At 59.1% G+C, this 23,093-nt stretch overlaps 3 protein-coding genes across 6 annotated transcripts; 1 reads left to right on the forward strand and 2 right to left on the reverse strand.

The window, feature by feature from the left end:
- Window positions 1–138: 138 nt before the first annotated feature.
- On the reverse strand, window positions 139–2,209 carry LOC134169064 (proteinase-activated receptor 2-like). Its single transcript, XM_062629306.1, has 2 exons — window positions 2,008–2,209; window positions 139–1,235 (listed from the first exon to the last, which is right to left on the reverse strand). Exons 1-2 carry the CDS (start codon window positions 2,102–2,104, stop codon window positions 211–213), a joined length of 1,122 nt encoding a protein of 373 aa, XP_062485290.1. The 5' UTR covers window positions 2,105–2,209; the 3' UTR covers window positions 139–210.
- Window positions 2,210–3,425: 1,216 nt separating this feature from the next.
- Window positions 3,426–9,092, forward strand: FCHSD1 (FCH and double SH3 domains 1). 2 transcript variants are annotated; one of them, XM_062629287.1, is made up of 19 exons: window positions 3,428–3,537; window positions 3,790–3,887; window positions 4,149–4,194; window positions 5,054–5,127; window positions 5,316–5,460; window positions 5,540–5,676; window positions 5,753–5,816; window positions 5,911–6,039; window positions 6,238–6,360; window positions 6,443–6,538; window positions 6,621–6,728; window positions 6,832–6,936; window positions 7,184–7,414; window positions 7,503–7,586; window positions 7,698–7,854; window positions 7,940–8,145; window positions 8,269–8,368; window positions 8,440–8,507; window positions 8,648–9,092. In XM_062629287.1, the coding sequence occupies exons 1-19, from the start codon at window positions 3,517–3,519 to the stop codon at window positions 8,711–8,713; spliced, it is 2,058 nt and encodes a 685-aa protein (XP_062485271.1). In that variant the 5' UTR covers window positions 3,428–3,516; the 3' UTR covers window positions 8,714–9,092. The 2 variants fall into 2 exon arrangements, with proteins under 2 accessions (XP_062485272.1, XP_062485271.1); XM_062629288.1 differs by lacking the exon at window positions 7,184–7,414 and having other exon boundaries at window positions 3,426–3,537.
- A 4-nt stretch (window positions 9,093–9,096) lies between these two features.
- On the reverse strand, window positions 9,097–21,990 carry RELL2 (RELT like 2). 3 transcript variants are annotated; one of them, XM_062629293.1, is made up of 8 exons: window positions 21,808–21,990; window positions 18,374–18,587; window positions 16,739–16,804; window positions 16,595–16,661; window positions 16,106–16,294; window positions 11,866–12,436; window positions 10,059–10,101; window positions 9,097–9,774 (listed from the first exon to the last, which is right to left on the reverse strand). In XM_062629293.1, the coding sequence occupies exons 1-7, from the start codon at window positions 21,973–21,975 to the stop codon at window positions 10,060–10,062; spliced, it is 1,317 nt and encodes a 438-aa protein (XP_062485277.1). In that variant the 5' UTR covers window positions 21,976–21,990; the 3' UTR covers window positions 9,097–9,774; window position 10,059. The 3 variants fall into 3 exon arrangements, with proteins under 3 accessions (XP_062485277.1, XP_062485275.1, XP_062485276.1); XM_062629291.1 differs by lacking the exon at window positions 21,808–21,990 and adding an exon at window positions 19,237–19,656; XM_062629292.1 differs by lacking the exon at window positions 21,808–21,990 and adding an exon at window positions 18,963–19,196.
- Window positions 21,991–23,093: the final 1,103 nt, after the last annotated feature.

A 23,093-nucleotide genomic window follows, 5' to 3' on the forward strand; every position in this document is an offset into this window, starting at 1 on the left:
TGAGGAAATAAGGGTTCCAGGGCCAGGCATGCAGTTGAAGGGCCCATAGGACGGGGGCACCACCAGCAGAGGAGCTACAAAACTGGGATGAAGCCCAGATCCAGGGTGGGATCTTCTGCCCAAGGCTCATGCCAGCCTTTGTGGTGGCACCACACTGCAGGATGTCCCCCTTTGGGGCAGGGGGACACAGCGCAGCCCCCCAAGCCCTGCCTACAGCTGGCTCTGCTCATTGGACCGCAGGGGCAAGGCTGCCTTCTCCAAAGCCCTTCCTGAGGAGGTGTCGAGCCCCTTCAGGCAGCAGCTGCCTGCATCCCGCACCCAGACCCGGAAATCCCGGGAGACGTAGAAGTAGACAAAGGGATCGAAGCAGTTGTTGAAGGCGCTGAGCACCAGGGCCACAGTGTACCACATGTATGTGTCGTTGTGGCACCCCGTGGCCTTCAGCATATAGTGGATGAAGAGCAGCACATTGCTGGGGGTGAAGCAGAGGATGAAGACCAGGAGGACCACGGCCAGGACATATACCACTTGCCTATAACGTCTCCCCTCGGCCAGCAGCCGCACGAGGATGCAGCTGTAGGAGATGGTCATGAGCACAAAGGGCAAGCCAAAGCCCAGTCCCACCAAGCAGAGGAAATAGTAGACGAGGAACATGTGCTTATCCTTTCCTAGGACATCGTGGCACGTTGTGATGTTCAGGCTCGAGATGTGACTTGTCTGGGGGCACAAAAGCAGGGGGCTCATGCCCAGCCCCACCACCAGCCAGATGCCCACACAGACACCTGCTTTGAGCCACGTTTGACTGGAGCCCTTCCACAGGAATGGGTGCATAACAGAGATGTAGCGCTCCAGGCCAATGCAGGTGAGGAAGAGGATGGAGCTGTACATGTTCCCATAGAAGAAGGCCATCATAGTGCGGCACAGGTAGTCCCCAAAGAGCCAGTGGTTGCCCAGGAGGTGGTAGGAGATCTTGAAGGGAAGCAGGAGGGCAAAGAGCAAGTCGGCACTCGCCAGGTTGAGCAGGAAGAGGGTGCTGGAACATCTCCTGAAGTTGGTCACCAAGACCCAGCAGGCCAGAGCGTTGGCTGGCAGCCCCACGAGCAGGACCACAGAGTAGAGGGCAGGCAGGAGATGGGTGGTGAGGGTGCTGTTGAGGAAACCTTCCACAGAAGCACTGGGGCAAACGGCTTCTTCTTGGGCAGTGAGGGGGATTAAGGTTCGCCCTTTGCCACGCACTGTGGAGGGGACAAGGGTTAGGCTCAGCTCCCACTGCCCCTTCCCACTCAGGACCATGCAGGAGCTGTCATCAGCAACCGCAGGACCTGGCATTGCTCTGCTCCATGGCTCAGAACATGGGACCCCCGTGAGCCCAGCACAATGGGTCCCCTGCAACCCAACAGGATCATAAAGGGCAGACAGGAAACCCACAGGGATAGGGTTGGGATAAGGCCTCCCATGCCAGCATAGGAGATGTTCTCCCAGCGGGGCTGCTTCCTCCTCCTCCTGGCCAGGCCCCCAATTTGAAGGCTGCCTCCTTGTTTTCCTGCAGTCTGAGGCTTTTCACTGCATGCTCAGAACAAAAGTGAAGAACAGGAAGGTCCAGGACACCAGGCAACTTCTGATCAAATCCCTCTTGTGGCTGGTTCACAAAACATCCAGGCTTTGCTGTCCTGCACGTCACCCCCAGCTCCAAAGGCTCCATCGATGGTCCCCAGAGGACCCTGGTTACATCCAATAGGTTTCCCACAACCTCTGCCACCTCTCCACATCCAGGGCACAGGGAACATTCAGGTTACAAAAGCAGTAACCTGATTTCTGCCTCCAAGTGGACCAGGGATGGCCGGGTTTCAGGTCTTCACTTAGGTTTTGAGCATGGACACCCAGGGAAGGAAAGAGAGTAGTGCCCCGAGCTTTCACCACGACACCCAGATATCCTCTCCAAGTATCACAGGGCATGATGGGTGCCCATCCTGCCCCATCACCCTCTAGACCCACCAAGGCACTTACTTGGGGAGACTTGGACAGCCGAGCCAAGGCAGGCGCAGCCGAGCAGGAGGGTGACACAGGCGGCAGCAGAGCCGGGCGATGGCACCGGCCAGGACATCTCTGCGGGGTGGCCTCTGCACAAGCTGGGTCTGCAGGAGCAGCACAGGCAGGGCTGGCTCCTCCGTGCGTCACCACGGCAGGACCGGCGCCAGCCCCGACACGCTGCCTCCTTCCTCTTTCACTCCACGTCGTGCCTGCGACCACATCCTCGTGCTCCAGATGACCATCAGCTGCCCGCACCGAGCAGCACGCAGGGGACACGCTCGAGGCCGGGGTGATTTCCAGCCTCCTGCCCGCAGTGACACACTGTGGGGAGGGGGAAGCAGGCGCAAGGCAGCCATCGAAAGGCAGTTGTGAACCGCAGCAGTCATGCCTGTCCCACGCGAAGGGCAGGAAGGAGGCAGCTGGGTTTCAGTCTGGTGACGTCTTCAGCAGCGTTCCTTGGGACAGGCATCGTATTCATCACCTTGGTCTGGCTGACAAGCCAGTGTCACCCTGTAGATGGGGCCATCCTGCATTGTCCCACTCTGCTGTCCTCTTTCTGCCACTGAAGTGGGTGCTGGGTGACCCCTGGTTCGTTTTCCCAGCTCCCTCCTGAAGCAGAGAGGCCATGGATGGGAGCAACAAACCCAGTGACACAGCCCCAGCCCAGCCTTGCGCATTGACATGCATCAGCCAGGATATGTGCAGCAGGCATCAAAAATGTGAAAGAGCAAAGGGAAAAAAGGGACAGGGGGGAAAGCCACGAGCTCTGCAGGACTCATAGGCAGAGAAAAAGCAGGATGGAAAGAGATGAGAGATGAAGGGGATGGAAGAGGGATGGGATAGGGACAGAGGGAACGGGAGACAGTGGGGAAAGGCTGGCTGGGGATCCCCTCTGGGTTCTCGGTGCCCTCCACCAAATGCCTGTGCTCAGATCTGTCCCTGTGTCCCCATGGCACGACCCTGGCATCCAGGGGCTCAGCATCCTCCACCTGATGTGGAACCCCACATGTCCCTGTGCCTGGGGACTGAGGCCCCACATGCTCCCACACTCCAGGACCAGTGCCCCACCACCCCACATCACCCCAGCGCACCAGGGGCCACCGTGTCCCAGGACCATTGCCCTGTGAGTCCTCACCTCAGCGCTCCCAGTGCCCCTGTGCCCCAGCACTTCCCACGTCCCCCTGCTCAAGGACATGGCCCCAATGCCCCCTGCGTCCCCCCTGTCCCCATGCGTGTCCCACCGCTTCGGACCACGAGGTGGCGCTGGGACACGGCGTTGGGGGCGTGGCTTGTACGCCGCGGTGGGCGGGGCTTGCCCGGACAAAGAGGCGTGAAATAGGGCGGGGCTCACGGAGGGCGGGGCTGTGGGCGGGGCCTCGGGAGGGGCGGGTCCGGTCGCGGCAGTTCCGGGCTCAGCACGCGCGGGGCGGGCACCGGGTACCGGGAGCGCGGCCGGGGCTGGGATCGGGACCGGGCACCGCAGCGATGCAGCCGCCGCCGCGCAAGGTGAGCGCGGGCTCAGAGCGGGGCACGGGCCGCTGGGGACCGAGTTCTCCCCGGGTGCCAGCGGGGCCGGGACCTGCAGAGCGGGAGTCGCCCCCGGCGGACCCTCACCGGCGCTGGGCCCTGGCTGCCGGCGCCTGCAGCGGCACGCGGTGTGGTGGGCAGTGGGGACTCGTGCCGGGGCAGCTCAAGGCGGCAGGCCCGGCCCGGCCGGGGTCGCAGCGTCGCCGGGGTCTGAGCGGTGCTGTCCCGCAGGTGAAGCTCACGCAGGAGGTGCGGGTCCACGTCTTGGAGCAGCTCTCGGGCCTGCAGGGCAAGCAGCAGCGGGATGCTGAGCTGCTGGAGGACATCAGGTAGGGCCCTCGCTGGTCTGTGTGTGTCCCCTCCAGAGCTGAGACCGGGCAGCTCATCCCACGTGTGAGGCGAGGGCCCAGCCCGCCGGGCACGGCTCACCTTGAGCCTGCCGCGCCGAGGTCGTGGGCTCCATCACCCGCCGGGGTAGCCAGATGGGGGCATTGCGCGGTGGGGTGGTGGCAGGGGGGTGATGGCAGGGGTGGCGCGTCCCTACCCTCCTGTGTGGGTCCTCACCAGCCCTCTGTGCCCGCTCCCCACAGGTCCTACAGCAAGCAGAGGGCTGCCATCGACAGGGAATACGGGCAGGTGAGGCGGTGCCACCAGTTCAGGAACCGATGGGCTGGGGGGACATGAGACCAGGCTCCATCCTCCCTGTGTGGGGGGCTCTGGAGCAGAGCACAGCATCGCTAAGTGATGGGCAGAGTTGGAAATTATCCAGCCAACAGGGCTTGGCTGGTCCGTGTTAGCCATGGAGGGCTGTGGTGATGGGTGAAGCATATTCCCTGCTGGAGAGGGGGGTGCTGACACACTGACCACCTCAGGGCACCCACTGGGATGCTTTGCTGAGCACAGCATGCCTGAGCCTCACGTGTTTGGGGGGCCTGGAGGGAAAATCTTGCAGTGGGAGGAAGCTACTTGGCTCTGCTGTCTGCTGGGTCATCGCAGGGCTCTGCTCTTAAATGTCAGAGCCTTGGTTTGCTCTGTAAGATGTCCTCACAGCATCCCTTGGGCACAGCCTGCAGCAGAGTTGCATCCCCCCTCCCTGCACCTGGGCTCCGTGCCATCCTGCTTCCTCTCTGCTCTCCAATCTGGGGGGGACCATGCCCTCAAGGCTGGGGTCTTGCTTTGCTAGGGGCTCCTCTGCCCCACCTCTGCAGCCAGTGTCCCTCACTGGTGTCCCTTTGCCAGTCTTCTGCCCTAAAAGCCACAGTAAGGGGGTCATCTCATAGTACTGGCTGCTTCCCAAAAAGCTTTTCCTGCAGGAAGCATGATGGGATCCCTGCTGACCTCCAGCTGCTGTGAGATGTGTGCCCTCCCTGCGCTGATACCCATGGGGTGAACAGATGATGTGGGGGACCCCAGTTTCAGCCCCAGAGCGGGATGGTGGGTTGCTGGAGTGCTCAGCAGGGTTGGGGAGTGCTGGTGATGCTGGGTCTGTCCACAGGCACTGCAGAGGCTGGCAAGCCAGTTCGTGAAGAGAGACTGGCAGAGGGGCCGTGGCGAGGCCGGCGACTCAAGGTGGGAACAAGGGGCTGGGGCTGGGGCTGGCTGCGCACATCCATGGCCCTCCCAGCTGGGAGATGCCTAATGCCAACCAGGATTTCAGCATCCCAGGGATGGGATGTAATGATGTGGTGGGGACTGGGGACTCTGGCAGGGAGGCTGGAGGGAGCCCTGCCTTGTCCTAACCCTCATACCCTGCACAGGAGCGTGGTCGCTGTCTGGAGAGGTGTCATCGAGGGCACCGCGCACGCCGGGCAGGTCCGTGTCACCGCCTCGGAGAGCTACCGTGCCCTCGCCGCAGAGGCCGCCCGCACCGCCCGGCTCTCCAAGGAGAGGATGCTCAAGAAGGTACCAGGATGAGGACATGTTCCCTGTGCCTGGGCAGTGGGGACAGCTCCTTGTGTCCCACTGCTGGTGCTCCCCACAGGGCATTGAGCGGCTGCAGAAGGCACAGGCAGAGCTCCTGGAGACGGTGAAGGAGCTGGACAAGGCAAAGAAGCAGTTCACCCACCTCCAGCGGAGCAACGAGGTGGCCAAGGACAAGGCGGCTGATGTGGAGGCTCGGTGAGCAGAGGGGATGGTGGGAGAGGGCTGCCATGGCTGCAGGGTGGGCTCACATCTCCTCTCCTACCCTCCCTAGGCTCCGGAAGAGCGACCGGAGGATATTTCACACCAAGGCCAGCCTGCAAAAGCTCAGTGCCAAGGTCAGCAGCACCACGTATCCAAACAGCAGGGTGCAGGGGGACGGGGTGGTGGCCCCCAGCCCATCACCGTCCCCTGCTCTCCCCATCCCTGCAGTTCTCTGCACGGCTGGCCGAGCACTCGAGGCAGCTCGCAGGGGTGCACAACGAGTACAGCTTTGCCCTGGTGTCTGCTACTGCCCACCTGGAGCACTACTGGCGTGTGGAGCTGCCGGCTGCCATGCAGGTAGGAGCTGCCTGGACCATCCAAGTCCCTTCCCGAGGTTCCTACAAGAAGCATTTCCCCAGTGCCGCTGCAAGGGGATGCAGCAGAGAAGGTCCTGGTGGTGTAGAGTCAGAGGGCAGGGATGCTCCCCAGGGGATGCAGGTAGTGCTGGGGGGATGTGGGCAGTGCTATGGGTGGTTCCCACCCGCTTTCCTGCAGGCACTGGACGGTGACCTCTACGAGAGGCTGCGGGAGCACTTGTCAGCAGCTAGCCGGACGGAGGTGGAGACCTGCCGGGCCACACGGGACTGCTTCCAGGGCGTTGCGGAGGCATCTGCACGGGTAACAGTCCCCCCTCCAGGAGCTGGGTAAGGCAGGAGGGGATGGACGAGCCCCCCAGCCTCACACTGCTCCACTGCTGCAGGTGTGCCGGGAGCAGGACCTCATCCTCTTCCTGCAGGAGCATCCCTCCTTCACCCTGGCCCCCGAGCAGCGCCTCCAGCTCACTGGGCTAGAGGAGGTAGGTGGTGGTGATGGGATATCACAGCAAGGTGGGGGGGCTGCATAGCCAGCCCCTTCTCAGCCACCATGTCCTCACCCAGGTATGCTTGCTGCCACCTGGGGATGACGGGGCCAGCCTGGAGAAGGAGGCACGGCGCTGGGCTACACGGGTGGCCCGGGACCGCAAAAACAAGGTGCACAGTGAGGAGGTGGGTGCTGTCCTTCCCCACGGAGCACAGGGAGTTCAGTGAGGGGCTTTCCTTGTTTTCTCCCCTCCTCCCACTTTCCCATTGACCTGTGGTGCCCACTTAGGTGCTGCAGCGGCTGGAGGCCAGGCGGCAGCAGGTCACAGAGGTGGAAGCAGCTGCCGTGGAGCGGCAGATGGAAGAAGTGAGGGAGAGCATCCGGAAGGCAGAGGTGGGTCCCTCTGTCAAGGATGCTCAGGGTGGGTTCCAGGTCTGTCACCCACAGGGTGGCAGGTGCAGGGATGGGAGCTGTGGTGGATGCAGGGATGGGAGGTGTGGATGCAGGGATGGGAGGTGTGGTGTCTGGGGATGCTCTGCCACTATGACAATCATGCTGGGGACAAGGGGTGATGGGGATTGCTGGGCTGTCCCTGCACCCCATAGGTGTCCCCATAGACCTGGACAATGTGTGTGCACAGGTGAGCCGAGTGAAGGCAGAGGCACGGCTGGCGCTGCTGCGGGCAGCAGGGCTGGATGTGGACACTTGGCTGGCGGGGGCCATGGTGGGGGCAGGAGAGGAGGCTCCCACAGGCCTGGATCCAGCTGAGTTTGATGACTACGAGGACAGTGACGAGCCGGATGAGGACGATGAGCCTGGCCCTGCTGCCCGCACCTACCCCTACACCTGTCGGGTGATCTTTGGGTACCAGGTACAACCGTGGGTGTCTGTCCTTTACCCTGCCTGCCTGGGGCCAGCACCCTCAGCATCCCTGCCGCTTTGTTGCCTGTACCCTGCAGGGCTGCCAGGCGGACGAGCTGTCCATCACCCAGGGAGAGGAGCTGGAGATCATCGAGGATGGGGACGCAGAGGAGTGGGTGAAGGTGGGAATGAGATGAGTCCCTCTACCATGCTGGGGGGGACACATTGTGGAGGTCCCTGGTGCTGTCCCCTCTCCATGGGCTGGGATGGTTATGTGGCTTCTGTCCCCTCAGGCTCGAAACAAGGCCGGCCAGGTTGGCTACGTCCCTGAAAAGTACCTACTGTCCCTGGGGGGTGAGCCAGGGGCCGGGGCTGGTCCTCCGGGACCTTCTGCATTGCACCGTCAGCTCTCCAGCATCATGGCTGCAGAACTGGTGCTGGAGCCTGGAGGTGGGTGCTGGAGCATTCCCCCAGCCCTGGGGATGGGGACAGGTCACCCAGAGTGTGCCGAGCCCCTGCCCCATCCTCCCCACAGCCTGGCTCGTGCGAGCTCTGTATGACTATGAGGGGCAGAGCCCTGAGGAGCTGAGCTTCCCCGAGGGGGCCATCATCCGGGTGCTGCCCCGCACTGCCGGCGAGGTGGACGATGGCTTCTGGATGGGTGACTTTGATGGCCGCATTGGTGTCTTCCCCTCGCTGGTGGTGGAGGAGCTCACCGGGGCGCGGGGGCCAACTGGGCAGGTCCGTGGTCCAGAGCCCTTGTGTCCCCTTGGTGTGGGGCAGCCCCAGTCTTGTGCAGTGGCTGCTGGGAGTTAGACCCCCCCCTTCCCGCTGTTCCCATCCCTCTTGGCTGTGTCTTCCCAGGAGCTGCCGTCGCCATCCCCACCGCCCTTCTCCCCTCCTGGCCTCGCACCCGGGGCCAGCCTGGTCCCCAACCCCTCTCCTGAAGCATCATCACTGGGAGGTGAGTGCTGGGGGGCTGGGAAGGAGCCAGAAGCAGGCAGAGAGCTGGGCTGAGCTGCTGCACACTTCCAGGTTGCCGGCAGGATGGCGTGGGCAGCGGGCAGAGCTCTCCGGACCTGGCAGCCACCCGCCTCCGGCCAGTAAGCCCCATCACAGCGATGCTGTGACCCCAAACCTGCCCCCAGCCCTCCTGTAACAGGGGGCAGCACCATCTGTGTGCTTTGGGGGGGTCTGAAGGGTGATGGGTGGCCTTGGTACCGCTTCCCTCCTCTCTCCACAGCTCCGAGCACCACCACCACCACCAGGCAGAGCCCCAGAGCCTGACCACGAGCTACCCTTCAGCTGACCCTGCAAGGTCCCACCTCCCTCCCTGCTCCTCAACTCACTTCACCCCGGCGAGCCCCCATGGGCTGCTGTCCTGCAGCAGGGGCTTGCGCCACCTCCTACCCTGAGCTGGTCTCTCCACGGGCCGCATCCTGCCCAGCGCCGCTTGCAGAGTGGTCCTGCATCCCTTTACAGCACGTGGCATCCTCACAGCCCCTCTATAGGCGTGCTCAGCGCTAAGGCTGGGCCCCACGTCACCCACCTCTTGCCTCTGCCCTTTCCATCACCCATGTAGCCCTAGTGCAGCCCTGGTTCCTGGGGGTGCTGAGCCCTGGGGTCATCTCCCCACAGGCAGGAGTGGGCACTGGGGGCTGTGCCCCAATAAAGCCAGTTAAGCCTCTGCCGAGGGATTCAGCAGCTTTAATGGTTTTAGCTTGTCTATGTACAGTGCGGTTACACACCAAAGCTCGCTGCGGGCACGGGGGCTGCCCGCTGGCCTGGCTGCAATCCTGCCCCCCCCCCCGGGCCAGGCTCCAGCCCTTTCTGTGCTGGGAATGGGGCTGGAAGCTCCTCTCTCCACCTCATCCCACAGGGACCTGGCCGGGTCCCTTGCCGGTGCAGGATGTGTGCCTGTGCCCGCTCTGCGTGGCCGAGGTGCCCGGGGGGGCTGTGCTCTGTGGTGAACGTGCTGAGTGGGTTGGGGGGTGCTGCCCCACACCCTGGGGGAGCTCAAGCTGCTGCCTCCATCCCTGCCCCTCTCTGCAGCCCCTCAGGTCCATCCTTCCCCTGGCACTGGGTGGGCAGTGGGGACCGGGTCCTGTCCTGCCCCTGCCAGGCCGGGGGGTGTCTCCGGGGCAGGTGCAGTGGGTGGGAGTCGGGTACCTATTGCCAATGGGATGAGGTCTGGCGCCGAGCGCGTTGTCTGTAACGTCGGCGTGTCGCTCCGGCCATGCCAAGCGCGTAGCTGCCAACCCGGGGCCGGGGCCGGCTGCCCCACGGGTACCCCATGGCAGAGCCCCCAGCCTGGCGGGGGTCAGGGGCTGAGCACCTCCTGTCCGCGCTCCAGCCAGGAGCGGAGAGGAGCTGTATGGAGAGAGGCAAGAGGATAGGGATTGTCCCTGTGGCCACAGCATCCCCCATCAGCCACAGGCTGTCCTGGCCCTGTGTCTGCCCAGAGCCAGCATCATTGCCTGGGGCTGGACACACTGATAACAGGACCTGCCTGTGCAGGACCCAGGGCACTGAGAACCAACCCTTCTGGAGCAGGGGTTCATCCTCTCTCCATCACCAGGCCATGACCCACTAGAGCAGGGACACTGCCGCTTCCCACCCCAGCCATCACCCAGGGACTGGGGACAAGCACTCACGTCACACGGTTGCTCCTCGGTCCTGCACCACAGCACTGGGCTCCTGTGGGATAGAGGAGGGATGTGGATGTCAGTGCTCCTGTGGGAGCAGGGTGCTGGGGTAGGGGTTCTGGTCTCCATTGGCCACAGCAGTGATCCATGGGCCAGTGAGCAGAACCCTGCTGAGGCTCCAGGAGCTGACAACAGCACAAACACCATCTTGCTGCCTTTCTCCATCACCTGCAGGACACATTGAGCAGCACCTAACAACCCTCATGGTGGCCCTGGCTGGGACCTAAGGATGAGGGAGCACCAGAGTGGTGTCAGGGCTTGCTGACAGATGTTCTAGTGGGGTCCCATTACTGTTCTCCTGGGACTCCATGTCCTGGAGCTCACCAAAGCAACAGCCCAAAGCCTGGTGCAGGGTCCAAGGCAAGAGCCTGGCACCACAGAGGAGAAAGAGGAGAAAAAAGTCACCATGTCCCTGGGCTTGCCCTGCATGTAACTGCTTCCCCAGTGATGAGAGGGGCCACAGCTATTGCCCAAGGCACAGAGGGTCATGGGAGGAAGGAGGACCTGCCACCACCTCTCCAGGTCTCTGGAAAAGGGCTGCAGCCCATCGGCTCTGTCCTGTGTGGATGCCTTGGGCTGCCCTTCATGAAACAGTTGGAACCTTCCAGCCTGTCCCCCAGAAAGCAAAGAGGACCAATAAACGCAGTGAGTTCCTGCCTTTTCCTTAGCCTGCCTTCAGCCAGGCACCTTTCCCTGGCTCTTCAATGTTGATGCAGTCAGCTCCATCCCATCTCCCTGCCAAGGGCTACAGGCATGGTCCATGCCTGGCCCATGGAACTCCAGCACAGCCAGCCCCAGGGAATGGCTCTGGCTCTTTATCCAGATGGTTTGCTTCCCTTTTCTTCCAAGGGCTTTGCCACACGTGTCCAGTGCTGGTTTGGTGGGATGAGCCAAGGCCAGCTCCTGGGGCTGCTGATGCAGGTGGAGTGATGTTGCATGAGCTGCCTTCCCCAGCTCCCTTCAGAAAAGCCTTTCTCCATAGCCACAGGTGAGTGAATGGACACATTGGGTGGCTGCTGCCACCACCAACAGCCTCGTTTGCTCATTGATGACAGCCACTGACAGGGAGTAAATCCCCTAAAGTGGGAGCTATTGATGGCCAAGCAAATGGTGTCCTCTCCAGTGCTGTCTGGCACCTCCAGCAGGGTGGCTGGGTGGGATGGCTGGGAGATATGAGGGTGCTGGGAGCTCCAGCTATGGTGGCCTCCAGTCTGAGCACAGCCAGCACCAGGCCCCCTGGAGCAGGGAGGAACAACCAAGAACTGACCAGTTGCCTTTGCCATCTCCTAGACTTCAAGGCAAGAAAGGCTCCTGGTGCTATCTGTCCCTGCCTGGACATTGTGCAGGTGCCATGTTGAACATTGTGGTGAGGCTACAGTTTCGGAGGGACCAAGCTATGTGCAATGATAGAGCTCCCGCAGGTCAAGCCACCCCAACTACAAAACTCATCCCTTCCCCTAGGGGCAGCTGGCAGCAGGTCTGCAGCATCTCCCATGCAAGCCAACGTGACCTGCCTTTGCCGCAGCAGTGCAGGTACTGGTGGGATGGGGACTGTCACAGTGACTGCATCCCCCAGGCATTAGAAACAGATGGAATCAAGAAAGATGAGCAGAAACGGGGTGGCAGGCCAGGTCCCATGCCACAGCTCACACCACACTGGGGCTGGTTGATGTCAGCAGCACTTGGGATGCTGAGCCACAACCCAAACCCCCCAGCCCAGAGGACCCCACAGGGACAAGGAAGAGGAGGAACCCACCTTCTGCCCCACATCCCCCACTGCGGGCTGTTTCCTGCTGCTGTCATCTCTTCCCAAGTCATCAACCTGCTCATGCAGACTCAGGCTCCCGTGAATATCCGACACTTCATCTGCCGACCCCAGTCCGGTCTCCTCCAGGCAGATGCTGGCTCCTTCCTGCACCAGCGCTCCCGGGATGCTGGGACTCGACCCTCCGAGCATCCGCTGGCTCAGGAGCTTCCTCTGGCGGCTGGTGCTGCCGGGAGCAGTGCCAGCATCCTGCAGGGATCCCGCCGTGCCGGAGCGCTTGCCCGCCCGCCGGCTGTCGCGAGTGCCGGAGCTGGCTGGTGTGTCCGGGGCCGGGGTGGTGGAGCAGCTCTGCCCCCCGCTTTTGCCACCCTGGACACCCTTCTGGACGTCTCCGTTCTGCAGGCCACCAGTGGGGACAGTCCCATTGCGCGCCGGCTCCCGCTGGAGCCGCTCGCTGCTGTGCTCCATCTCCTCCGTGCTCAGCTCCCGGCTGCCGTCGGGCAGGGAACCATCCTGCTGCTCATGGAAAGTGGGTTTCTTCCCGATGTGTGTGACACGAAACCTGGAATTGGGGCAGGATGGATCAAAATCCTTTCCCTTCTTTTCCCCAGCTGTACTGCCAGCTTGCCTGCACCTCCAGCCTTGGATCTCCTCTCTTTGTCATCAACTGGTGATGATCTCCAACCTTCCAGACCCACTCAACACCACTGGCCCCCACTCTAGCCATGCCCCCACTGACTTAATCCCATTTCCCCCTTTATTTTTGGCAGAACAAATACAGAAAGATGAAAAGGTCTATCCAGATGTTGTCTGGTGAAGGCACTGCCAGCCTGTTCTCCCTGTAAGATGGGTCACAGCTCTTGGAGATGCTCCAAGATGCAACCTGGATGAGCAGGAGCTTGCACAGAAACTCAGGTGTTGATTCAGAAGGTGAAATAAAAACCTGCTAAGCCTGGTAAGGAGGGGATGGCTGTGAAGAGCTGCATGGAAGTTGGTCTGACACCCTCAAAGGATTAGTTTATAATGAGGTGATGCAGTATTGCACGTGGGGAGGAGAAGTTGGGGATCTGCCATAACTTTGGGATTTGTGAGACATAATGCATAGGCAAAGCCTAAGTCTGAATTGCAAGCAAGCTGATTGTGACCAACACTGTGATTCCTCTTTGGAGGCAAGGCAAGCGACTGCTGGACCAGCAGATGGGAAGGCTCTTCCATGTGAGCTGGTGTCCACCAGCCAAGGAAGACTGATCCCACCACAGAGATCTCTCGCAGTCCATGACTCACCCAGCAGCCCTGTGCTTGAGCCACACATGGAGGAGCTGCAGATGGCTCTGGCTGTGTGGAAGCTCAGCTGCGAGCCAGCACTGGGGCAAAACACAACTTCAGCAGCAAAATTCAAGCCGCTGGGGCTGAAAACAGGGCCCAAAGGTCAAGGACATGGCAGTACAGCCACTCGGAAGGAAGGAGCTGAGAAGGCCCAAGAGATAAGAAGAGATGCCAGATGAGATGCCAGAGGTAAAGGAGATGACTGCCAGGCTGAGGACCCAGTGGCAGTCTGTGGGCAGCACAGACCCCTCTGCAGATTGCTCTTCATTGGAAGGGTCAGGAAGAGAAATGCTCCAGCTCCAGACGAGGTACCCACAGGACTGCTCTGGTCAGGCCAAGCAGCAGCAAATGTGACCTTTCAGGTCTATCCAGATAATAGGAGATAAGGCACCAAGCACTGCTATTCGGGAAGACCAGAGAATGTTCCAGACCTGAAGAGGGCCAGGGAGCAGGCACAAGCGACAAGACCATTGAGCAATGCCAGCCTGGAGGAGCCAGGAACAGGTTCAAAGGAGCAGGCAGGGTTCGGACTGGAGGGGGCACAAGAGGTAACATAGCCAGCTTCTGTGTGGTGAGGGGAAAGGCAGGAGACCGCTGTCTCCTCGTCAGCATCACTGGGCATTTGACTCAGTAGGATGGGACACTGTGGCTGACTGGGCTAAGGATGGAGGGTCAGACCCTCCAGTGGACAAACTGCCCCTGACTACTGGCTTCGAGAAAGCCCTGAGATAAATGTAAGTCAATAATGTAAGAGTGCAGATCATATAACGCTGATTGCCTCAGAATTACAGAATCATTTAGGAGCAAAGAGCCCTCAGGAGGTCTCCAGTCCAACCCTCTGCTCGGAACCAGGCCACCTCCCACCCTCAGGCAGGTTGCCCAAGGCCCCGTCCAGTCTCCAAGGCTGGAGACCCCTCTGCTCCTCTGGGCCCTGCCCCAGGGCTGCACCATTCTCATAGTGAAAGGTTTTTTTCCTTACAGATTTTCTGGATTTCTCTTGTTGCAGCTTTTGGCCACTGCCTCTTCCCTGTGCATCCCTGGGAGGAGTCATGCTCCACCTCCATTTAAACTCCCCCATCCCTTTGCATAGTTTTAGAGAGCAATTAGATCCCCCTCTATTACTTCTTCAGGCTAAATAAACACGATTCCCTCAGCAGCGCCTCACATGCCACATGCTTCAGCCCCTGGTGATCTTGGTGGACCTTCGCTGTCCTCCTTCCTTTCCACTCCACTAGGGATGAGGCTGTGCCTACCAGCTGCCAACCAGACTCAGTCTATGAGCTGTAGGTAACAGGGAAGGGTGCTGGACTCTCAACCACCATGTCCAAGACAAAAGCAACAGCAAGAAAAACAAAACCTGAGGATTGCAACAGAAGAGGTGGGTTAAAGGAGCTTTTGTCTGTAGCATCAGTCATGAGTCAAAGCACTTTATGCAATCAAGATATTCCTAGTAAATAAGGTACAGCAAGGGCAGTCCCAGAAGAGTCATCCAAGATCTGGAAGAGCAAAGGGGCCAGTTTGGAAATAAGAACCAGAATCTGGAGGTAGTTTTGTATCTCATGGTCTCACAGGACCCTTGGCGCTTGGACCTCATAGCAAGGAGATCCGGGAAGTGGAAACTTCAAATCCGATCTTGGAGAGATGCTATGACTGCACCATGGAGAAGGCTGGTATGACACAGGATATTAGCAAGGTTGAAGAGAGAAAAAACATTTGCAGGAAGGTGCCTGTAGGAAAGGAAACCATCTTCTCTGGCACTCAGAGGTCACTGAGAGATTGACAAGAGCATGGCTAAAGGACACAGAGAAGTAGATGGAGCTGGGTACCAGCCAGGGAATGAGTAGCCATGAGTATGCAATTGTGCAGAGATCTGGCCACCAACCACCACAACCGAGGACACCTGACAGCTACAGGCGAAGAGGAAGTCAGAAGCCATCAGCCACCATAAAGTGAGGTCATAGCTGAAGTTCAGCATGGGGAGGTTCAGTGTGTGTCTCCCCCAGCTCCCCATAAAGCCCCCAGTTCACCTCCCTACCGAAACTCCTAGCTGTGATGGTGGAAAAACCCAAAGCTCACCCCCGTGATGCCCACTCTGGCTCAACATCACCATGAACAACCGTCTCTCTGGACCACAATGTGCAGCTTCAGCAGGTCTTACGCTCTGATAAAGACCCACTGCAGGATCTGAGCACAGCAGAGCCCTGTGTCTCACCAAGGTGTCCATCCAGGGACCAGCAGTTGCTCATCACCCTGCTCTGGTCAGCACAGCAGTGAGGAGCTGAGCCCTGGAGGACTTAGCTGGGGAATGGGGTAACCTGGGCAATGCTGCAGATGGTACTAAAGGTTATGGATTACACAGCGACCACAGGAAGTCCCTTGAGGTGAAACCAGTTGGGGACTGGAAAAGTATCTGTGGGAAGAATGAGGTACACTCCCCTGTTATGTTCCTGCCATGTCAATTACAGTCGTCATTTGACAGAGACCTGGAGGAGCACAGCCACCCTTTCATTCTGATGGTGGCTGGTAACTTGGACCTGGGCCCTGCTGTCTCCTCTCCTTCCTAATGAGATCCCTAAAACTTGGGGTCACTGCTGCTGTTGGGCAGCTAGAGTCCTGCTTGCAAATAGCTGGGACAGCAGGCTTTGAAAGGACATGGATCTGGGGCTCTGCCCAGCACTGAGTCAGCAGAACAACACAGGCTTGAGTCACCTTCCTCAAGGAGAAGGAGGGAAGCCACCACATGAGCATCATGGCCTGCCACATACCACAGGCATTTCCAGGTCCAAGAGGCACCTGGGTCCTCAGGACTGCAAGTAGGGAAGGGGAAAGGATCAAGGGAACTGAGAAGACTCTACATGATGCTCTACATGAGACGGGCTGTGTCTGGCAAGTGCCACTGAAGTACCTGCCCACTGAGAAGACAGTGGTCTCTCCAGGATGCATCTTGCCTTTGCCATCCTTGGACCGTCCTTGTCGATGCAGCGGGTGCCTCTTCCTCTTGCTGCAGTGGATGCAGGGGGCCTGCGTGGAGCCCAGATGCACTGTGTGGTGATGTGGTGGGCCCCCGTCCTGGCTGTTACGGTGGGGACAGAGGCTGCAAATAGAAGGATGTGACAGGTCATGTTATCTGGATACTTCCCAACCATGGAGCAGCCTCACTGCAGCAAGCCTTGAGAAGCAGCAGCTCTGAAGGGGACCTCCTGTGGGGAGAGGAATGAAGAAGAGCTATTCCCCTTGACAGTGGGGTAAAGCAACCCTTGGGAGAGCAGGACTTCTTATTGGGAAGATGCTTTGTAACACCCTGGAAAGGGGCTGGCTGCAGCCTCCAAACCAAGGTGATACCCAAAGGCTGTTCCTCCCTTACTTCCCACGAGCTGGTATAGGCTTCCCTCACCTGGGCACTGGCACTGGGATGTCCCCTTCATTGTCCCCCAGCATCTCCTTGAGGGCTTCCGCATTTGCTGAAGAGAGAGGAAGAAGGGAATGCATCAGCTGAAGCAGTCAGCACATCTCCAGGCCAGCCCTAGGAAGTGCTCACCTTCATTTTGTATGATGCATCTCACAATCTTCTCCACAGTGTCCTCATTCAGCTCCTCCTCTTCATCTGGAAAGAGAAAACATGGCACTGAGGGCTGGGATTTGGGCACCAGTCCCTCCCCAGAGCAGCCACGTCAACAGAGAGGTTGGAGAAGCCTCGTGTCCCCATCAAGCTGGGAAACCCATGGGGAGCAGCAGATCCCTCTCCCTGGAAAAGAAATGGCTAAACCAGGAGCCATGTGTGTGTGGAGACACATAGAGGGGTTGTGTTGCGCCTTCAGAACTGGGGGCATCACGAGAAATGAGTGGGGAGAAGGTTCAAAACAAATTAAGAGTCCAGCCCTGGAGCCCCTGGCTGTAGGATGCTGCTGGTGCTGAGCGTCCAAGGGTAAACAGGACAAGTTCACAGTAAAGAAACCTACTGGGGCCTACGGAGAAGCCATCTCTGATGGAGCAAACCAGGAGCTGCACACTTTTAGAAGCCTAACAGACTGTTCTGGGGAAGCTTGGCTTAGTGTCTGCTCCATTGTGGTATTCAACCCCAGCATCCTTAACCTGCTTCTGGCCACTGTCAGAGGCAGGAGGCTTGGCTGAGTGGACCAGCCCAGTTCACAGCATTACATGTTCCAGTGAGCAGATCAGAGCCATGGTCTGGAGGGCAGCTGCCTCAAAGAGCATGGTCAAGGGCTACCACCGTAATCCTGGGAGCCCATGGAGATGTTTCCCTTGGCTGTGGCATATCCAGTGGGCAAAGCCAATCCTGGAAAGTTCAGACACCGTCTCCATATGCAGCCAAGTCAATTAAGCCAAAGGAGTGTATCCAAGGACACCAGTGAGCTGGAGGAGCCACGTTACCTTCCTGTGCATGAGAGAAGTGGTAACAGGAGGTGCTGATCCCCCCAGGCACTGGCGATGGCACAGGGAAGGTGGAGGAGGCATGCAGCACCATTTGACCTGCAGAAGCAGCCAGAGGAACGTGTCTTCTCCATTTCAGCAGAGGTTCATGAAACCATTAAAAGTCAGATCTTGCTTGGACCAAGCTCTAGCTTGAACCCACACTTGATGCTGCAGTGACTTCCCAGTCTAATTACCCAAGAGTGACTTACAGTGAAGTGATGGAGAAAAACCCTAAAAGTCACCTTCCAGCTCCAGCCTTCATGAACACAGCAGGGACTCGAAGAAGACATGAGTGATAGCAAACAGCATGCTGCCTCCATGCTGGACCTCCTAATGCCAAAGGGGCAGAGGGACAGCTGGCTGAGGGATGCTTTCTTTCTAGGGGACATGGGACACAATTTAGGTGCTGGGGATTCAGCAGGACCTGGCTGTTCATCAGCATTATCTTTTGGTGATAATGCTGCTTTGGGAAGAGCCACATGCTGGTTCCCACCTCCTTGACACCACCAGACTTTCCAGCCTGTGGAGCCAGCAGTTCATAGGGCTCTCCAGACAACAACACTCCCAATCCCCAGGGAACACCGCACTGCCCACCCCTTTTTCCTAGCCCAGCAGCACGTGATGGGTAATCCTCCCATCCCCAGCCCACATCACAGGAGTGTGTTTAAAGGAGCATCAATCCACACCAAGCAAAAGATAGCATCAGATCCCCACTGAGCCCCCGAGCCCCAGTACTCACTGGCCTGGAGCTCCGCCAGCACGTCTTTATTATCTGGGTCGAGCTCGTCCCGGAAAGTCCGGCACCGGTAACCCTTCTTCTTCAGGACATGGCAGATCAGGAAACCCACCAGCCCCATGATGAAGAAGACAAGGACGAGGAGGAAGACCATAGACAGGCTGTGCTGGGGGTCTGTCTCCCCATCGTCGGTGCTGTGCTGGTCTGACATGCGGATCTAGGAGAAGGGGGAAGGCAGTTCAAAGAACACAGTGCTCATCCCCCATGCCCATCCTCTCCCTCCTCTTCCTCCTGTCCACCTTCAGCAAGAGCCACAGAGGTGGCTCCGTGCAGTCTCCCAAGGACACTGCTGCCCCACACGCACCCGGCAAGAAGCATCCCAAGGGCAGCGGTGGCAGCATCCCCGCAGGCCTGCCCGGCCCCCGGCTGCGGCGCTTCCCCATCCCTTGCAAGCAGCTTCCCAAGGGCATCTGTTCCCTGGCCTCCTCCGGGCTCTGCGGCGAGCGGTATCACCCCGCTCGCCCTTGCAGGAGGATGGGCACCCTCATCGCACAGCGCCGACCCGCCACCCCCTCCATCCCTCGCTACTCACGGCCGGGGGCCTCCACCCGCACAGGCAAAGGCACAGGCAAAGGCAGAGGCAGGGCAGGCAGGGAGCCGCGGCAGCCGGGCGGGCGGAGGGCCGAGCCGGCCGGCAGCTCCAGCATCGTCCGCCCGCAGAACCGAGCTCATTCCCTGCGCCCCGGCTCCCCTGGGCTTTCCCATCTCCCTTCCCGGGGGCTCAGAGCGCGGCCGCCCGCTCGCCGGTTCCACTTCCCGGTAAGAGGCAGGGTGTCCCCCGGCTGTCCCCGCTGCTGCTGCGGTACCTGGGCCTGCGGTCCTCCGCAGCGCTCTCCTCTTCACCTTCACCTGCCTCCTAGCAACCCCGCATCCCTGCGGCCCGGGACCGCGGCGAGCATCCTCTGGCCCCCCGGCTCCCGGCTGCCTCTTCCTTCCTTGGAAGGAGCCGAACTGCTCCTGGGAGACGCGGCAGCCCGCCGCTGCCTGACAGCGAGAGCAGCCCGCCTGTCCCGGCGCTGGGAAGAATCACTCCGAAGTGGTATCAGGGGAGGAAGGTGCGGAGGGAAGCTCAGGGAAATGCCGGCGGCTGCAGCGGGGAGCAAACAGGAACGCCGCTCTGGGAAGCCGACGCTGGCAAGCTGCTGCCCGCCCCGGGGCGAATAACCTCACCCACATGCGAGCCAGCCCTGGTTCCCCCGGTACCCTCCTTTCCTAAGCGCTCGGCGATTTTTAGAGCAGTGAGCCGTGGTGATGGGGGGCCACAGGGGTAGAAGTGGGGCTCAGCTACACCAGGACTGGTCCTGCACCAGTGTGTGCAAGCAGAGAGGGGTGCAGACACCCTCACTGTGATCACAGCGCTGAGGACAGGGTGGAAAGGGAGCCCCTGGAGACCCCACAGCCCAACCCTCTGCCCCAGCCAACGGTCTCTCCCTCCTTCCTCAAAAGGGATGGCTGAGTCATTTGAAATCTCCAGCTGTGGTGGTCCCAGGACCTCCCTTTCCATCTCCACCACACTATGCTCACTCTGGGAGGCTTCACCCAACTCTCCTTTCCTACTACAACCTAGGCTTGCTCCTCTCCATCCTTAGCCCACCTGCCAGTTTTCCACCTAGACCCTGAGAAGCACAGGCAACTCTCCCACCCCATCTCTAGCAAGCTATCAATCTATATACACATTCAGTTGTAGGAATTATCCCACCATAATCCATATCGCCATGAGGAAACTTGCAGCTCCTCATCATCAGCTGTGTAATGATGAAGGCTCCAGGAGCTCCATCACTGTAACATCAGGAGGTCACAGCATCATAGGTACCACTCATAGTCTGCTGTCCTGGTAGGGACAGCTAAAACGGACCATCTATGGTGAGGCCACAGGCAGTGAGACTTATTTCTCCTGCCATGCACTGCTACAGCCACAGGAGAGGTCTCCTAATGCTGGAACATGCTGCAGCATCATCCAAGTCTCTGCTGATCAAGACCTTAAAGGTGGTTTACTCCTTGCCCTTGTTTCTTTGAAGAGGGGGACCTCACAGGAATGGGTTTCTGCAGAGCCCAAAGGGAATGCAGTCATTGTGAGCTTATTCCCATTTTCCTCATGCCCACACACGCTGTCCTGCACAACAAATCACTCTTTCTCCTCCCAGGCATTCCCGCCCACCCAACGCATTGCTGCACCCTTCCAGCTTCCAGCCTCCAGCCGTGCCAGGCGAAATGAGCCCAGGTTGTTCAGCCCTCCAGTCTTGGAGGGAAGATTCCCTTTTCCCACTGCTTCTGGTGTTGAAGTATTTCCACAACCCAGCAACCCACCCAGGGACGAATCCTGGTCTCAGTGGGGTGAAAGGATGAGGAGGGGGCTCCACTACTTGTCATGGAATCATAGAGTGGTTTAGGTTGGAAAGGACCTTAAGATCATCCAGTTCCAAACCCCCTGCCATGGGCAGGGACACCTCACACTAAACCATGGCACCCAAGGCTTTGTCCAACCTGGCCTTGAGCAGCACCAGGGATGGAGGATTCACAGCTTCCTTGGGCAACCCATTCCAGTGCCTCACCACCCTTACAGTAAAGAACTTCTTCCTTATATCCAATCTAAACTTCCCCTGTTTAAGTTTTAACCCATTACCCCTTGTCCTATCACTACAGTCCCTAATGAATAAAGTTGCTACTGCCTTTCTCTGCAGCTGGGTTATCCCAGCCCATAGTGTTTCTCTTCCTAATGCCTCCCTCCAGGGAATGGTCTGTCTCCATCCTCCTTCCACCAGCCCAGCTTCAGCATCCCTCTGGGCTGCTCAGTCCTTGTCCCACTGTGGGACCCCGTTAGCACTTCAATGGACAGACCATGAGCCTTGGTCCATGCAGCATCTCACAGGTGATCCAAGAAAGACACCACGGCTCCTCTCTGCCCCAAGACCCGGCAGCATGGCAGGCATGAATCCACACAGCTGAGATCACGGTTCCAAAGGGGCTGAGTCCATCCTGGCCAGGGGGATGGTCCCCACATGGGGCTAAGCTCCACATCGTGCCAGGGAGGTGTGAACATGGGTGTGGGCTGGATGCTCATGGCTCATCCAGAAGCTGGGCTCTGCATCCTCTGTCCCCTCCTTACCCCATTACAGCTCCTGTCCCCATCTTGTGTGACCCCACCAGCCAAAGCAGCACAAGCTGATACACAGCACCAATCCTGCTGGAGCTCCAAGTCCTTGGAGGCTTTGATCCCTCCTGTGCCATTGCCTGGAAGCCCTTAAATTTTAAGCCACCAGGTCTAGAGGTGGCATGGGAGGGATGAGACAGAGCAGTAAGAAGGGGTGGGAGAACAGTGTTGTCCCACATCACCCCATACCATGGCCAGCTCTGATCCCAGTGTATCACCACTTTACCTCTTGTCTATTCTCTTCCCATGCTTCCTCCGCAGCCATCACAACAGATGTCACCCTGCAAGCAATGTGAACGCTCCCACTCAGGGGTTCATCCACCCTGGCCCCGCTGCTTGTCCATGTGGCAGCTAAACGGGACAGATCTCCTGGCTCCAGCAATCCCATGGGCATGCTCCAACCAGGGTCTCCACTGTGATGCTCAGCCCAGAAACTGCCATCATCTCTGAAGCAGTGCTACATCCCATTGCATCAAATACCTCCCTGATTACTAAGCCCTTATTTAAGATTTTCAAAGATCCCCAGCAAGCTAATGGCCTTTAAACCACAGTGTGGTTTTGCTCTCTGAGCACAAAGAGCATCCAAAAACACCCTTCTCCGATGCTTTCTTTGCACAGCTCCAAGACTCGTAAGGATGTCCAGAGCAGTGACTGGCTTCCAGAAAGGGAGCTGGACCACCAAAGCTGGGAGCAGGGCCGTGTTTGCTCCTTCCTCACCCCTATCCCCAGCTGGCTGGATGCTATCTGGTGGCAGCACCTTGCAGAGTGACAACCAGGTGATCGTCATGCTGAGGCAGCAGCCCCATTGAGATGTCAGTGCGCTCCTTGTGCTCCCTGCTTCACCCTTGTTCTGCACGTTCAAAGCCTGTTTATTGAAATGGTGCTGGGCTCAGTGCTCACTGTGCCAAGAATCACAGCTCTGTGTCCACAGCCTTGTGGGGTCAAGGCCAGAGGGTCGTGCATACCCTGGAGTATCCATGCGTCAGAGCCAGCATCCCAAAGGGAAACGCTCATGAGGAATAGTGTGGAGGGAGCGGCGCCCCTGCAGTGAGTGGCAAAGCCAGCCAGAAGCATCATTTAATAATCCCATGATTTAATGGCACCTTGAAACTAGTCCTTCACCTGCTTGCTGCCAGCACAAACCTCAAAGTCCCATGCCATCACCTCAAGGCCCTGCCAGCCCCATCCTGCACACCCCAGCCATGCATGAAGGAAGCTCCCCCTTGCTGCACGCCGAGGGGTTTCCCTACCACACGTTTATTACCCAGCACCAAAACCCTGCTGCTGAGAAGCCATGGAATATCCTGGTGCCAACCTGATGTGTTCTCCATCCTTACCCAGCTCTTGGTGTGTCCCTTGGGTGTCCTTGCCTTTTGCCTGTTGCTCTCTGACACCCCAGCAGGTGGTTTGGGAAGCCTGGCTCCAGCTCAGCATCCTTCACCCCCAGCCTTCTGCCCGTGGGAAGTAACCAAGCAGGAGACCAGCAGGACCAAGACTTTGCCAAGCATTGAT

The sequence above is a fragment of the Pezoporus occidentalis genome, unplaced genomic scaffold (genome assembly GCF_034315485.1).
Source record: "Pezoporus occidentalis ecotype Australia unplaced genomic scaffold, CSIRO_AGI_Poc_V1 ctg33, whole genome shotgun sequence".
In the NCBI taxonomy this organism is placed as follows: Eukaryota; Metazoa; Chordata; class Aves; order Psittaciformes; family Psittacidae; genus Pezoporus; species Pezoporus occidentalis.

Coding starts and splice junctions, on each gene's coding strand:
- LOC134169064 (XM_062629306.1), bottom strand. CDS start 2,104: ATGTCCTGGCCGGTGCCATCGCCCGGCTCTGCTGCCGCCTGTGTCACC. Junction 1,236..2,007: donor GGCTGTCCAAGTCTCCCCAA/GTAAGTGCCTTG, acceptor TCCCCTCCACAG/TGCGTGGCAAAGGGCGAACC.
- FCHSD1 (XM_062629287.1), top strand. CDS start 3,517: ATGCAGCCGCCGCCGCGCAAG. Junction 6,040..6,237: donor AGCTGCCGGCTGCCATGCAG/GTAGGAGCTGCC, acceptor GCTTTCCTGCAG/GCACTGGACGGTGACCTCTA. Junction 7,415..7,502: donor GGGTGATCTTTGGGTACCAG/GTACAACCGTGG, acceptor TGTACCCTGCAG/GGCTGCCAGGCGGACGAGCT.
- RELL2 (XM_062629293.1), bottom strand. CDS start 21,975: ATGCCCATGGGATTGCTGGAGCCAGGAGATCTGTCCCGTTTAGCTGCC. Junction 16,805..18,373: donor GCTGGCGGAGCTCCAGGCCA/GTGAGTACTGGG, acceptor TTCTCTTTCCAG/ATGAAGAGGAGGAGCTGAAT. Junction 12,437..16,105: donor ACTGTCTTCTCAGTGGGCAG/GTACTTCAGTGG, acceptor CCCCAATTCCAG/GTTTCGTGTCACACACATCG.